Here is a 15,166-nt window from a genome sequence, read left to right as displayed (position 1 = left end):
GTGCTTCTTCTTACAAAAAAAATCATTCCAAAATTATTTCAAATACCAACACAATAAAACTGACCAAAAATATTCAGACACTAGAAAAGGTACATGAAGACATAAAAGGGCAGAAATTATAAATATCTAGTAAATTTTTATTTTAAAATATAAGAGAAATATTTTTTAGGCCTAATTCTAGACACAGGCTTGACTAATCTGATTTTATATACAGTTTTCCTTGTATCTTCTGGAGGAAGAATGCCTTTTTGCTAATATTTTTTCACTGGCAGGAATAATGACTTGGTCTTCCTGTCTCGTGGGGAGCTCTCACAAATGGAAATGGTCCCACTGGACACAATGGAAAAATTTACATAATGAAGAATTTCATAAATTAACTCTCCAAGAGCTTTGCAGGGTAAGTGAACATATAAAAGATGTCATCACATCATCTCTTCATGCTTTGCAGAACAAGAGGCTCTTCAATGCTCGTGCCAGCCATCCTTCCTGGTTCTGGAATTCTATCTGAAAATGAAAAATAAGCATAAACGTTTTCACACGTTTGGAGAGACAGAGATGCAACTGTTAATAAGAACTTTGATGTGGAATACCATCATAGCAAGCTCAATTTTACAACTGTGTTTTTTCATCCAACTGCAAGACCAAAGACTGGATCTCAGATTGCTTCAACCCAGCTCTGATGAAGTCAGCTGACAGGAACGTCTGACCGCAACTTGTATCGACATCCCCGTTCTGTGTACCAGTTCATTTGAATATTCATTCAACAACATAAGCAAGAAGGACAATTTCTAATAGGAAAAGCAAGACAGATGTTAAATATGAGACTGTGAAGGCTGAGTATATGAATGCACTTGATTACCTTGATTTCTGACAGGAATAAGAATCTTCTAACAAGAAAGATTAGTTACAGCAGCTTTGGCACTGACATTTTATGTCTTCAGCCCCCTCTACTGGCAGAAGAGCAACTACATCATCTTCATCAATTCAGTATTAAGGAAAGGTGCTTATTCAGTTCTTCCCTTATGCTTTTTAGATACTGCAATAATATATTAGACTTCAAAATTTTTCAAATTTCTGGATACAAAAGGAATAGGTGGTAGTACTATGCTGATAATATTAAATAGCCCAAAATCCCACAGAGCAGAAGGTGAAGCAATATGTCAAACAAGCTCCTTGAAAGGGAAAATAAAAGACCAACAATCCCTTTCATTTTGTAGCTTAGGCAGTATTAACAGCAACCAGGCAGAGAGCACGAAGGGAAATAAGATTCAGCAGTGCCCTATGGATCAGTGAAGTTGGAGCTTAAGTTTCTGCAGTCAGTGGGACGTGAATTAGATCCTCAGAAAGATTTATTCCTGTACACAGAACTGGCTGCTCAAACATTATAAATGTTCTATGGAAATTATTAGGACAGATGAGAATATTCCCCTATTTAATTTATCTTACTAAGAATTTGTGTCAAAATTTCTGTTTTAAATTGCCAGTGGACCAAGACTGCCTCTAGCTGACCCATTCCAGATCTGTAGTTGTGTAAGGAAGTACAGTTTGGCCAGTTTAATGAAAATGGGAAAACAATTTGTTAGGTCCAAATTTAAATGAGTTTTCAGTTTTTCACGGTCCAAAAGAATTAAAAGAATAAAGCTAAACAATTTGGATTTCTGTGCTTCCCTTCACTATAATAGACAGCTGCAGCTACCACACAGTAACAAGAGCTTCACAGTACCTTTTATGCTGCAAAAAATTATACACATTTTGCTATCCCTGATTTTTAAGAATGCCTGCTTTCTAAATAAAATAGCCATTCCAATAAAATAGCCATCTATCTTTCCATTTGTGAGGGCAATCAGATTTGCACACATTACATAGCATTAACATACCAACAGAAGAGAAGCAGACTTGAGAAGTTGTCTAAGTTGGGCACTTATTTAAATAAAGGAACATAAAGAGGTCATTTTAGAAATCAGAAGTTAGATCTAGTAGAGCTATTCTTAAATGAATATATGAGCAAGAGGGATGGACAGGTCAGATGGCTTAATGGTATTTTGGCATACAAACAATGTCCTACTGAAGAATTTTTTCCTATAAAAAAGGTTTCTGTACAAAACATTCCCTGTACAGAGAAGGAAGTACCCTGTGTCCACTCGTGTTTATGCAGCTATCAGCAAATCTAGCTCACAGAAAACCCCGTCGCAAATGAAACTTCTGTGAAGATGACCCTATAGTCAGACCCACCTGTTTGAGTCCTCTCAGTAGATGGTTTGGCAAAGTTCTGCCTTGGATAACTCAGCAAAGACACCTTTGGAAGAGTACTCTGGGTACTTTCTTCTTCACCGTGGTGTAAGAAATGCGATATAATTCCATATAAGAGAGGTCTGCTCAAGGCAAAAATCACAAAAGCCATCTATGAAACATATTAACTACTAAGCACTTAAAAAAACCCAATCAAACAGCTTCTCCTCAGAAGTTCTTACACCTTAACGTTCACTTCTAAGAATGTTCACATGTCTTCAGAATAATTATTTAAAATTCATTATGGTAAATGCAATTATATAAGAACAGGCATACGCCATCCCTGAAGACAACCCCTCTCCCATAGCTTGCACTAGAGGATGTTCTCAACTGAACTCTAGATCACTTGTAAGCAAAGAATCAGAGTACAAAGCACGAGTACAGAGCTGCGTTGCCATACAAATTAAACGTGTGACCAGTGGGCTACTGGCTTGAGCACCACCATGTATCCCAAACTAGATTTTCACTAAGCATGAGTCAGATTCTGTGGGCCCAAGCTACAGGGCACACTAAACATGTTTAAAAATGCTTCTGTACCCTTGCTATCAAACCTAGTTGCATCAGAACGCTGTGAATTTATATCTTATCTCACAGTGCAATAATCTTTTTACTGCTTTGCATATCAGCTCGGTAATGTGTAAATAATATGTTTTCTTCTTCTGACTAAAAAGAAGACTGAAGTGGTAAGAGACTCAGGCATGTGATTAAACAGCTTGTGAACATATTCTGTAGGATTCACAGAATTTAATGCTAGCTGAGAGTATGATTGAAAATGGCTCCATGTTTGACACTGTGCACTTGAATCCCACATGTTTAGAGCAGTTGTGTGATCTAGTGGTATTGGGCTGGTGACAGAACATTTATATGTGATTTATACAAACATTGTGAAGACATACTTGCAGAGTATATTGTGCGTTCCAAAATCAATGCTTACACTGATTTTCCATTTGCATCTTCAATGATGTTCAGCTCCTTGACAAGAAACTGTCTATCCAAGGGCACTTCAGGCTGGCCAGCTTCTGGAAAATAGATCATACACTCATACAGCAAACGTAATTACCACATCTAAGGACAATTACAGAACTTTAAATTTTAAATACAGATTAGAGCTACCAGTTAAATGCTTTAGCTCTCAAATATCAGCATTTTAGCACATCCAATGATGATTAATTGCAGTTGTTAAAAAATGCGGGCCTTCTTCATGTCCTTGTTTGTATCTGAGGACTGATAATCACACCTCTGACAGCTTACGTGCCTGAACTGCTGCAAATCAGACTATCAACTACTTTAATACATTAGTTTAAATTATTTCTCAAATTTGTTGATTTGTGTGATTTTCATTTTTTAAAGTTTTGCTCAAAAGCCAATCAGAAATCACAACATACGTTTTATATGTACATTATTATTATTTTTATGTACATTTTTAAAATATACATTTTTCAAAACAAAAGCACGTGTCTGGTAAGGTGTTTTGGTTGAGTAGGCTGCCAGCAAACTTATTTGCTCTTGCATTAACTGATCTGTCAATGTAAATGCTGTTTACTTCAAGGATAAGCAACAAAGAACACATTTTCTTAAAAACTAATGGTATAATTTGGCGTAACACTGCAAATAATGAGGAGGGTGTTTGTATCCTATTTGTTTCCAGGGTCAGCCAAGATTGCACAGATTGCACACTTTGTTCCCACTGTTTCAGGAGTTACTCAACCAGGCAGTGAATACCAATTACAGCAGCAGTGACACCACAAACTCGGCTCCAGTACCTGCAGTGAGCACAGACGCTGCGTATTTGTACTTGTTGAATTCCAGGTATTCCCGGATCAGCTCATTGATCAGGAGGTTCTCGTGCGACAGCGGCGGCCGCGGTTCGCTCTGGTCATCCAACGCGTTGAACACCTCAGCTCTGATCCTCGCTTTTATTTGCCCCAAGGCTCCTCTTTTTTCCAGCGTGTCCTTTAAAACTGTTACCATAAAAACTCAGTTAATATAAAGCCCAAACGTGCTTGAGCAGCATTCATCGCCCGCAATACAAGCACAATTCCCGGACAGTCATGGTGAAATTAAGATATCCACACCCGTGGATGATCACAGGGTGACACAGCGGCACTCTTAGGTATGACAGGTACCGCCTACAGATGGAGGCGTTAAGGAAACGTGGGGGAATGTTTCCAAATGAACGACGGAGCGCGTGAGGCTCAGGGCACTCCCTTACTCCCAACGCCCTGCGTGAGGCGAGCAGCCAGCTGCCCCGTTAGCGATCGGGGCGATCGGAGGCTGCACACAGCCCAAGGAGCGTCCGCAGCCCCTCAGCGCTCCCGCCCGCTCGGCGTCCCGCAGCCGCCACCTGCTTTCAGCTCCGCTATCGTCGCCATCGCCCAACCGCCGCGGCGCTGACCCGGATGCGACAAACGACCGCTGCCTGTCGTACACTGCGCAGGCGCACAGGGCAACGACGGGCGCCCGCTGTCCCCGCCTCTCAGCGCCCACCGACCAATCGCGCTGCGCGGCGGGCAGTGAGTGACGTGAGAGGGGAGACGGAGCGCTGGGGCGCGCTGAGGAGCTGCCGCCGAGGCAGCTGAGGGCACGGGAGGGCTGAGGGCGGGGCGCTGCTGCACGGGGAGCGGCTCCCAGCGCCGGGCGGCGCCCTGTGCTGCCGGGATGTCCGCCGGCAAGGGCAAACCGGGATAAACAGTACGCGGTGCACACGTGTACGCGGAATTACTCTCAGGTATTTTGTGCGTGCGAGCGGAGGCTGAGGAAGGACGTTCTGGCATTGCTGTAGTGTTTTCCGCTCTAATTTAAAGGGTGTTAGTCTAAAAAAAGAGTGAAGAGAGTCCCTCCCTGGAGAGTTTTGCTCGAGGTCTCTCAAAGATGAACTTTCCATGCACCAAAAACCAGATTCTGGTTAGAAGGACTTGGCTGCAGCCATGCAGTCGGGTTTGTGAGGCTCTGGTGCGGGTTTGGTGCCGGCCTCGCCTTGCTCTTATGAGCTGACAGTGTTTGCTTTTGGATGATGAAGTGTTTTCCAGAGGAAGTGCAGTCAGTACGGATGAACAAGTGGCTGTGTCATGGTCTGGAAGGAGCACAGCAGCCTGCTGGCCTGGAGTTACGTGGGCGTCCTCTCAAGCATGGAGCCACTTAGTAACCTAGCAAAGTGGTTGTTGCTTTTTTTTTTCCCCCAAACATTCCTCTCAAAGCAAACATTTATATTCAGAGTTTTCAAGGAATAGCTAAAAGGGAGCAATGCATACAATTCAGAGAGGAGAAAAAAGAATTCTCCAGAAGTGTGGCTGCAGTGTCCGCTCCTCTCACGCAGTGTGACTCAGCAGCACAGTGCTGCCTGCTCCCTGCCTTCCCCTCAGTGCAATCGCTGACCTTCTGCATGTGCCATCCATCCCCACAGGCAAACGTTTCTCTCCACATCCTCCCAAATTTCTCCATGACCTCATGGGTCGTGGCTTTCTTACACGTAATTTCCAATCGATAAGCAGATGTTGTTTTCCATCACGTATTTCCTGCCCCAGGCTTAATTTCAAGGCAAAGTTCAGGATCTGGAACAGAATTTCAGGTGCATTATTTTTGAGATTACAAGGAAAACAGCTTTAAAACAAGACTTTAATGTTTATGTAAGTATTAATCTCTGTTTCAGAAGATGCAGTTATAACAATGGTTTGTGAAACCCGTGTTCAGAGGCTTTATGGCAACTTGGGATCTTACCCCTGTAGTACTTCAATGGTTTGTCTTTGTGTCAGCGCTATTTTTTTCTTCACAACAAATATTTTGAGTCTTACATTTTTCTGAACTCTTCTGCTCCAATTTCTTCTCAGGAGCACTGTTTGGGCACTGGCACTGCTGTCCTGGGAAGTGGTGCTGTCATCGTCCCTGGAGGTGTTCAAGAGCTGTGGAGATGTGGCACTGAGAGCCATGGTCAGGAATGAGCTCACATTTAAACTAGATGTTTGTAGAGGTCTTTTCCAACCTTAATGATTCTTTGATCCTATGATTCTTTGCATTAAATTATTTCCTCTGCATTTTGGCGGCACTTCAGTTGAAATCTTGGCTGTTGATTTTGTTGGAATTTCTAATAGAGATGGAACTAATTGGAAGAGAATTCATTTGAGGTGCAAATCCAGGTATTTTTAGATATAAGAACCATCATTCACCTGGTGCATGAACCATACAGGGTCTTCCCATGGCTGAAAAACATTTTGGAGTCCTTGGAAAGCTGAAATCCTGAAAGTGTAACTTAAATGTTATTGCTCTGTCAGCATGCAGTAGTATCTAGAGAAAAACAAGTGGGTAGAAATGTGTTCTTCTTGGCCCTCCTTTCATTTCATGCTTACTTTTCTACATATGTTCTCCATATCCTAAATATTTTTCTGCTGTATCATTTCAAGTACAGGCTTGTATTCTGTTAACTCATACACAGTATGTGTAGAAGAGTAAGCTCTTAGAGGCTGTGTTATCTCTTCAGCAGTTTTTTTTCCTGGCTTCTCTTATCAGCAGTGCTATAAAAAATTATTCCACCTTGCCTACTGGAACCGGTAACTTTTAGTGATAGTGAGAGCTATCAACTTTATATGCACTGCAGATTAAACTGGAGGAAAAGGCAGTGCTTAGAGCCATGGGGCAGCAGGATAACACCACTGGAGCTGCGACAACTTTTTCAACAGGTGTTGTAGTGAGCATGAAAGTAACAAAAGCCAACCCACCCGTGTCTCTAGCAGGATTTTAAGATGAATTTAGAAAGTGTACAAAACGGGGCAGAAACTCAATAAAAATAAATCTGAGGAATCAACAGGAGGGCAGCACCGTGAAGATTTTAACAAGGTATCGCTTAGGCTGATGCACTGAGTGTAACTCCTGAAACCCAAATAGTTTTGGCTTTCCTATGATAATTCCGTTCTGTTCATCAAGGAATGCACGAACGCAGTGCAGACTGAGCTCTGCTGCTTGGCTGCTGCACCGGGCTTCCCGGGAACGCTGTGCCGCCCTGCCCAGACACGCCGCAGTGGGACGGGCTGCTGGCCGCAGCTGGCTATGAGCAGCGCAGCCGTGAGACCTCCGCCAAGCTGTGCGCCTGAGTCAAGAGGCAATTTGTGACATGCTTGTTTTGTACGCGCGTTGCTTTTTACTTGCGTGTTCAGCAAACGAGACCCGGTGTTTGTTCGAACAACCTTTTCATTTCAACAGGCGCTCTGGATGCAAAAGAACATTTTATAAGCGGGGTTCTGTCTCTAACTTCCAAGTCGAAGCCTTGAGATGCTTCTGCAGCTCAGGGCAGCACGTGAGCAGCCTCCGCTTCCCGCAGCCGTTCGTACCGCCCGCACCGCCGCGGGGCCGTTCCGCCGTTTCGAGTCAGCTCGGCGGGCCGCTGCCCTGCAGGTTGAACTGATGCACTGAAATTCGGAGCGAGAGACAATCGAGTACCACCGCGGGGCGGCGAGTTACTTCACTAGCACGTATTTTAGTGCAAACTGCGGGTGAAGCTATTTTGGTTCAGTTTCAGTTCCCGCTAGCAACAATTAGAATTAGTTCAGGGTTTTGAAACCAGTTTAACTGGTTCACGCTGGGAAGTGAAACACATGAAAGCGAGACGAGACTCTTTCCCCGGACGGCGCCGGGGCTCTCCGGCTCCGTGTCGACGCGGCCTCCCGAGGGGCAGCGCGGATCCCGGGGCCGCGGGGCGCTCGGAGCGGCGCGCCTTCAGCGCCGCGGGAGCCGGGGCGGGCGGCGCGATCCGCAGGTGCGCGGGCGGAAGACGAGGCGGGGGCGCCGGTTTCGCCGAGCGGGAGCCGAGGCCGTTCCTACTCCGACCGCCCACCGCCCCGGAGCGCACAAGCGCCGGGCGGCCTCAAGCCGACTCCGGGCGGCCCCGCGTGCCATACCGCCTGCCTCCGCCCACGCCGAGGCGGGGCCGCGCGGCGCGGGCGGTGGCGCCGTCGGGGCCCGCATCCCCGTGACCGCGGAGCCAATCAGGGTGCTGCGCCGGCGCTGCCGGCCGCCGCCGCCCGGGCACGGAGAGGTGCGGAGGGGGAAGCGCAGCGCTGCCGCGGCGGTCCGCGGGTCGCCTCGACGCCACATGGGGATCGAAAGCCTCTGTAGCGCGGACGCCTCCGAGCCCTTTTGGGTGAGCGCGGGACGGAGCCGTGGGGCGCGGTGGCTCCGGTGGGGCGGTCGGCAGTCTGTGCCGGGGGAAGCGAGGGGAGAGGTGCGGCCTGAGGGCGGGAAGCGAGGGGCGAGCTCCGTGTGCTGCGGCAACAATAACGGCGGCTGGCTGCCTCCGCGCTGGCGGCACGAAGCGGAGCGGCGTGCTGCCTGTGAGGAGGCCGAAGACGCGCCGCTGCAGGGTAGCGGTCGTGTCGCGTTTGCGTAGCGCCGCTTTGGCTCTTCCTTAACGATCGGCAGTGAGTTTGCGGCCCGCTGTGGGTGAACGGCCGTCCTACGGCACACCGAGCTGGGCTGAGGGATGTGGCGGCGATGCAGCGCGGTGCCGTTCGGTCCGGGGAGGCTCCCGAGTGCCGGAGCAGCGGGGGGCAGGATTGTGGTGGATTTGCTTTGTGGAGTGGAGCGGTCGTTGAGTGAGGTGATGTGGGGATATGAGGAAAAGAGGTGGATGTTCATTGGCTGTTAAAAGAACTTGCCGCTGTTCGTCGGATGTTTGCCGAATAGTTCTGAGCTAATGAGCTGCCTTCACCAGTTTGGAAAAGATGAGATAATCTCGGCAGATACCATTGTGCACTTATCTCAAGAACCGTTGAAATATTACTTAGCAAATACTATAAAACCATTAGCACTTGGAGGTGTTTGCCTTTTCTGGCTGATTGAAAGCAACCCGCTCTTACATTGCTGATGTTAATATCTTTTTCCAGTTGATTTTCAGGTTTCTCAAAACTGGCTGAACTATGAGCACCCATCAGCTGTTCTGGTTTTTCTGTTTTCCCTGGAAGCAGGCCTTTGTACATGAAGAGTTTTAGATGCTACATGTTTCAAATTTCTGTCTATGGAAGAACTTAACTGAGAGTAACAGATTCGTGAATAACTGAGGCCTCAGTGCGTGGAACTGGGCAGCTGAAACATCAGGTAGCAGCAGGAACTGGGCTGCTGTGTTTGCAACAGCTCATTTGCGTAGGCTTTCTGATGATACTGTCTCTTACATAAATAGGTTTTTTTTTTGTGTGTGTAATATGGTTATTTATGAAGCTTTTGTCACTTGTAATTAGTAAATGTTTTGGGTTTTTTTTTTCACTAGCTGCTCTGGTTCCCAAAAATTTAGACAGTTTTGTGATTTGTTATCCTTCTCCAAGCCGCGTGGTGATGGCCTTTAATTTATTGAGTAAAAGTTCCTCTGGGTGTGGTTGTTTGGTTTCTGGATTCTCCTAATCCTGCAGAAGAACAATTATGAATTGCCACTGATGCAAGATGTGTCTGGGAAAGTATTCTCCTTTACTGAACTTATCCTATGTATCTGCCTTGGTATGTTGTCCCCAGTGGTAGGAAGGGTAGAAATGCTGGCATTGTTGGCTTTGGATACTCTGGGTACATTTTATGATATTTCCATAGTTGCTACAGTTGTTTGAAGCTGAAGCTGAAATGGATTTCCAGAAAATGCCCACGTGTAAGCTGTGTTTTACTGGCCTTCCAGATACTGCTTGTATGTGTGCTGCGGACTTTCCTGTCTTGTGCAGTGCGTGCTTCCTCTTCCCAGGACTGGTTTGCATTTACAATATGGGTGTATTTGCATTCTTGTGGTAAGCTGTGGTCACATCAGATGTTCTGGTTGGTGCTGTCAAACCCCGCTGCAGTGAGATGTGCTTTCTTTCAAGCCTGGTGTTGAATTTGGGACAACTCAGTTTTGAATTCTAGGGGAAGCTTTATTGGTTGGAAGGACCCAGTGCACCTTTAGAAACTGTGTGCTAATCTTCTTAAACCTTGCTGGCCAAGTTGTACACTCAAGGAATGTTATTGTTGAAAGTCCTTGTTTGAGAATTAACAGATTGATTTTATTTAATACCCGCTCTGAGAAGCCAGCAGCCCCATTTGCTATCTTCTTCACCCTTTTCTTCCTCTCCCTGTTCAACCTGTCTCTGGTGCCCAGCATGAGAACTTTCACTGCAATCAGATTTGTATGTGGAACTTAACTGTTTCTTGTCATTCTTTGAATCACAGTTCCTTTTTGGAAGGGTGCTTTGTCATACTTGTTCTCCCTCTATCATCATAAAGTATCTCACTGAGTGTTTCATCCATAATATCAGGTTGCAGCTGTATAAGATGTTGATAATACTAAGAGCTTTTTTTAAAAAAAGAGAAGATGAAAACTTATGGGTCAGGGGAAACATTCTGCAGTACCTGCATTTCAATTTATTGTCTGTTTGAATTGAAAAAGTAGTCTGTGATCTGAAGTGCTGAGGTAGTTTTGCCTTGAATATCACAATGTGAATGCAGAGTCTGCTATGAAAAAGGAGTGCGAGATGTGAAAAAGGAGACTCAAGCAGTTTCATTCAGTCCCTTTCTAGCAGCTCTGCCAGCCTTATGTGCAGTCTGTTATTCATTAGAAGACGTTTGTTAGTCAGGTAGAATCTGAAATGTTGGGGTTTTTGCTTATACCTGCAGATAACTTCCTGAGAGTTTTGAAGGAAAAACAGCTTTTTAATGTAAGGGATGGTTTCACAATCTGAGTTCTGTGTCTCATGCTGTCATGTATTAGCTAAATGGTAAATCTCTTTATCTCTTGAATCCCAGAGCTTTTTGCAGTGCCTCTGGTGCACATACCGAAGCATAAAATAACTTAGGAAATAACTCTGGGCAGGTAAGATGATTATTTTGTAATGTATCAGTAAGATATTTTTGTAAGCAGCGGCAGCTCACAGTAACAGCAAGAGTGTGCCATAGGAGGGTGCTGGTGGGGCTATCGAAAGTGAGATGGCTGCGTTTTGAATGTAAAGCTGGGCAGGTAGACAGAGATGGTAGGGAGCCTGGATGCAGGTATGTGTGTGAGGTTCATACTTAACAGGTTTCATTTGCTTTTAATTTGTGTGTTTGTTCTCTTCTTCCAGGCTTATCTGAGCGGGAGGTCTGTGATATCTTAGTGGTAAACAAAAGACAGAAGAATAAGGAAGCTCAGTACAAATAATAGCTAACATAAAGCAGTATGATAGATGCATATCACACACACAAGTCTTAAATTATTCACAAAGACAATCAATGTGTGATTTGGAAAAATAGGGAGAAGAAAAAGTGATGTTCTTGCAGAGATATGTAGTCTTAAGTTTTAGAAGGTGGGAGGTTGGTGCTTGACTGGAGGCTGAGGTTTTACCTAGTTTAGGTTAGTAATAAGACTTGGTTTTCAGATGCCTCTTCACATTGGCAATTTCTACATGGGTTTCCCTAGTGACTTTGGAAGGCACAGTTGTAGTAATGACTGTCTGGATGTTGCTGTAGTTGGATTGTTCTTCTTCAGAGTGTTTGTGGCAGAGCAAGGAAGGCAGCTGAGGGTGGTGCTGATGTGCGCTTGGTACAAAGTTGAGTTTAAGTTTTCCTTTAAATTGTAAAGCAATCAATTTTATGGATGTGTTTCTGAAAACCTCGGTGTGAGGAATTTACATGAGTAGGCAGACCATAAAGTACTTGCATTTCCTAACCTGGAAAGGTCACGTGTGGGCAGGATTTGCGACAGAGGAGGAGCAGAGAGTTAAAGCCTTTACACAAGATGGTGCCTTTATTATAATTAGCAGCTAATTGTCAGGCTCTCACTGCTTGGTTGTGGTTTCATTCAGCGATGAAAGCCAGATGCAGTTTCTCAGCTCTCTCACGTTTAAGCGTGTAAAAATGAGTCTTACTGGTGGTTGCTTTCACAGAATTAATATTATGTCTGTTGATTCGGGGTTGGTTGGCTTAGGGCAGGTACAGCAAAATGAAGCCTGATGCTGTATTTTAGATAGAAATTTCCTTAACAGGTTGTCTGTCATTTTATGGCTGTCATTTAGTGAGACTGTTTCAAGGTTGCTCAAAGCATTTAAACCCCAGGGTAAGTTATGCCATTCCCTGCAGTTATGGTGCAGTTTGCAAGGAAGCACTGTGCTATACTCAGACTGAGGGGAGGTTAACTGGGGCTGCATTGAAGTCATTCTGGGTCACATCTCTAAAAAGCTGTCTGCAGGGGACTGACCTTTCCCTTACTTCTAATAGAGTTAGAATTCCTTGCATTACTTTTTTTCTCACTGCATCTGTGGGAGCTTCAGATGCAGCTTATTCAACAACAACATAAGGGGATAATAACAGGATTTTTTCCTGTTCCCGTTAACTGATTTCGTTTTGGAAATTTATGGTTAGATAAATGCTGTCCTTTTGATTCTGAAACTGTCAATGGTAAACAATATTTTATTGTCATGTGGTCGAATGCTGTTTAATGGTACACAAGCAGCACTACATCTAGAGAAGTATTTTAAATTTCCAGCTGCTGCTGCTGAAATTTGTGATATGTTTGTCCAACCCACAGAAACAATGCCATGTTCCAGAGGCTTTTTTGGCTTGAAAATTCCACAAGTGCAGTTGCTCCCTTTTCTAGCAAGTTGTTGGCACCAGCTGCTTCTTTTAGCCAAAAGAGAAACAAAGGGAAAACATGCTGTTTTTCTGCCATTGTATATGGAGTTTCAGCGGATGCAGAGCTATATATTGCAAAGGATTTCAACTCATTGTTAACAATAGGAAATGCTATTTTTTGAGAATTGGAGAAAGAGCTGCAGGCACCAGGACTGGAAGGTAGAAGCTTTTTCTTGACCACATTGGTAAATCAGATCTGTGTGATGCGAGCCATTGCTGCTGAGAACTTATTCTTACTAAAATCTTTTGTAATAGATAATGTTATGAGAAACTGAGGGAATGAGTGAATGAAGGTGGAGATCTGGAATTGATTTTAGAACCACAGGATCCACTAGTGCAAGCAGTACTTTGTACAGAACAATTTGGTTGTAGTGTACATAGTATTTTTAAAGGACTTGTAAATAGAAGGAAGTTTGGGATGGTTGTAGTGTCATGTTAGTGTTGTTGGTTTTTTTTTGTTGCTGTTAAGACCATTCCTGTGAATTTTGCTGGGCATACAGGAGAGCTGCAGTTGCAATGTCACTGACACTTGTGGGTCTAGCTGCTGCTTTCTGTGGGAGTTCTGGAGTAAATTTTTTTTGTATCAATAATTGTTGCTTGTTTTTTTTTTTTTACCAATCTGTCACCTTGTTCACCTCCTGTGAGTTAATCTGAGCAGTTAGCACAGGACAGTGAATGTTATGCTGGTGAAGGTCACGTGTACTTATTTGTGCTTGTAGGCTCTAGTCTAAATAGGCTGACTTGAAGAAATGTTGAGGTTTGGTCCACACTTCGTTATCTGACAGTGGAATGTAAATGACAGAATAAAGATAATGCATTTAGAGTACATTTAGAGAACATTCTTTCAGTGCTTTGTAACTTCCAAGGCTGAAATTAGTGGAAGTTACTTGACAAACTGAATAACTTCAAAGAGCTTTTTAAAATTTGTGACTAGAGAACAGACCTTATAATTTATTGCAAAATCTGGATCACTTCAGTTGTTGGTTTTCCTTATTTTTTTAGCATAGCCAAATGTTGCCATGTTTTCTGTTTGTTTTGATGAAGAATGGTCATATCAGATACTTTCAGAACAAGTTCAGGGCTCCTTCTAAAGCTGCTTTAAAGGCAGATGTCCTTTTTTTCCACCATTGGTCTGCTTGTGGTGGCTCTTCTGATGCTGCATGCTTAGTGAGGTCAAGAAACCCTTCAATGTGGGAAGAGGCAGGCAGGGAATCTGCTGTTTGATATTAAGATTCCCGTGTAGTTTTGTAATCTTGTTTTTTACGTATGTGCATAGAAAAGTTTATTTTTCAGTTGCTGCTGGTTGGTACAGGTGATATTAAGTGTGGCTGGCAGCCTGCACCTGTGCACAGTGGGCATGAAACTGAGCACTTTTGGTCTCTGTGTTTCTGCTAATGAGAATTTTAAAATGTGCTGTGGGTCAAACAGGATTATTGATGTGAGAACAGGTGGGTGGCTGCTCAGTTAGCAGCCTTTCCTGGCTGCCAGGAGGGAGACTGCCAGGCACAAGGTCCTGGCAAGTGTCAGACTTTCACTCTTGAGTCTGGGCATGCTGGGGGCACAGCTCTCCTCCTCCCCCAGCGGCAGCATAACTGATCCTTTGTGTTACAGCTTGATCCTACAGTCCTACCAGCAATGCTTCTAACTGGCCTGATCCTGACATTTTAGATGGGAATTAATATAACATGTACTTTATTTTCCTTGGGATTATGCAACATTAAATAAGCGTTTTACCTCTGAATAGATCCATGTGATTGCAGGAAACATGAGATAGAGGATTTCACTTGAAATATAATATGAAACCATTCTGTGCTATAGGAGAAAATACATTTTTTGGCACAAAAAAAAAAGGCTGTGGCTTGGTATTTTTTTTCAGCCACGGTGCTCATGATGGAAATGACAACTTTCTAAAATGAAAACTGAGAAATAGGTCAGAGGATTTAAAAAATACCCATTTGATCCTCTGGTAAACTTTAAGTTTGCTAAGGGATTTGAAAAAGAAAAGAACCAATGAAACTACAGCACCTGGGATGTGGGTTCATGGAGCAGACTGAAAGTGAGCCCATAGCTGATGTTTTCTCCCAGCATCCATCAAGAAACTACCAGGAACCACTCTGTGACTTCTGTGAGAGCCTGAGGTCATGGTTCAATGGAAAGTAGCTTCCAAATTATACAACGTAGTAACTGTAGAACTAAACAGCTTTTTTTCTTCTTCCTACTGCATTGCAGGAGGCTGCTGGTTTGTGTAGAGTTTTCAGTGCATACTTGGATCCCT

The 15,166-nt window shown here is 44.2% G+C and overlaps 2 protein-coding genes across 5 annotated transcripts in view; one reads left to right on the top strand and one right to left on the bottom strand.

The window, feature by feature from the left end:
* Window positions 1-116: 116 nt before the first annotated feature.
* Window positions 117-4,708, bottom strand: CEP20 (centrosomal protein 20). Of its 3 annotated transcripts, none has more exons than XM_042828193.1 (5): window positions 4,634-4,708; window positions 4,053-4,250; window positions 3,224-3,308; window positions 2,233-2,372; window positions 117-504 (listed from the first exon to the last, which is right to left on the bottom strand). In XM_042828193.1, the coding sequence occupies exons 1-5, from the start codon at window positions 4,659-4,661 to the stop codon at window positions 428-430; spliced, it is 528 nt and encodes a 175-aa protein (XP_042684127.1). In that variant the 5' UTR covers window positions 4,662-4,708; the 3' UTR covers window positions 117-427. The 3 variants fall into 3 exon arrangements, with proteins under 3 accessions (XP_042684127.1, XP_042684128.1, XP_042684129.1); XM_042828194.1 differs by having other exon boundaries at window positions 3,224-3,305; XM_042828195.1 differs by lacking the exon at window positions 117-504 and having other exon boundaries at window positions 2,288-2,372; window positions 3,186-3,308.
* Window positions 4,709-8,312: 3,604 nt separating this feature from the next.
* Window positions 8,313-15,166, top strand: part of LOC122165110 (multidrug resistance-associated protein 1) — a 47,648-nt gene continuing 40,794 nt past the window's right edge. For both annotated transcript variants that reach the window (XM_042827789.1, XM_042827786.1), the window contains exon 1: window positions 8,313-8,419. In XM_042827789.1, the coding sequence (XP_042683723.1) occupies window positions 8,372-8,419 (48 nt within the window). In that variant the 5' untranslated portion in view covers window positions 8,313-8,371. The remainder of the gene's footprint in view (window positions 8,420-15,166) is intronic.

Source organism: Centrocercus urophasianus, unplaced genomic scaffold (genome assembly GCF_019232065.1).
Source record: "Centrocercus urophasianus isolate 14NV4802_14NV808 unplaced genomic scaffold, USGS_Curo_1.0 seq_29, whole genome shotgun sequence".
NCBI classification, from domain to species: Eukaryota; Metazoa; Chordata; class Aves; order Galliformes; family Phasianidae; genus Centrocercus; species Centrocercus urophasianus.
This window is presented reverse-complemented; position numbering and strand designations above follow the sequence as displayed.

Coding starts and splice junctions, on each gene's coding strand:
- CEP20 (XM_042828193.1), bottom strand. CDS start 4,661: ATGGCGACGATAGCGGAGCTGAAAGCAG. Junction 4,251..4,633: donor GATAGCGGAGCTGAAAGCAG/GTGGCGGCTGCG, acceptor TTATGGTAACAG/TTTTAAAGGACACGCTGGAA. Junction 505..2,232: donor TACTGAGAGGACTCAAACAG/GTGGGTCTGACT, acceptor TTTCATTTTCAG/ATAGAATTCCAGAACCAGGA.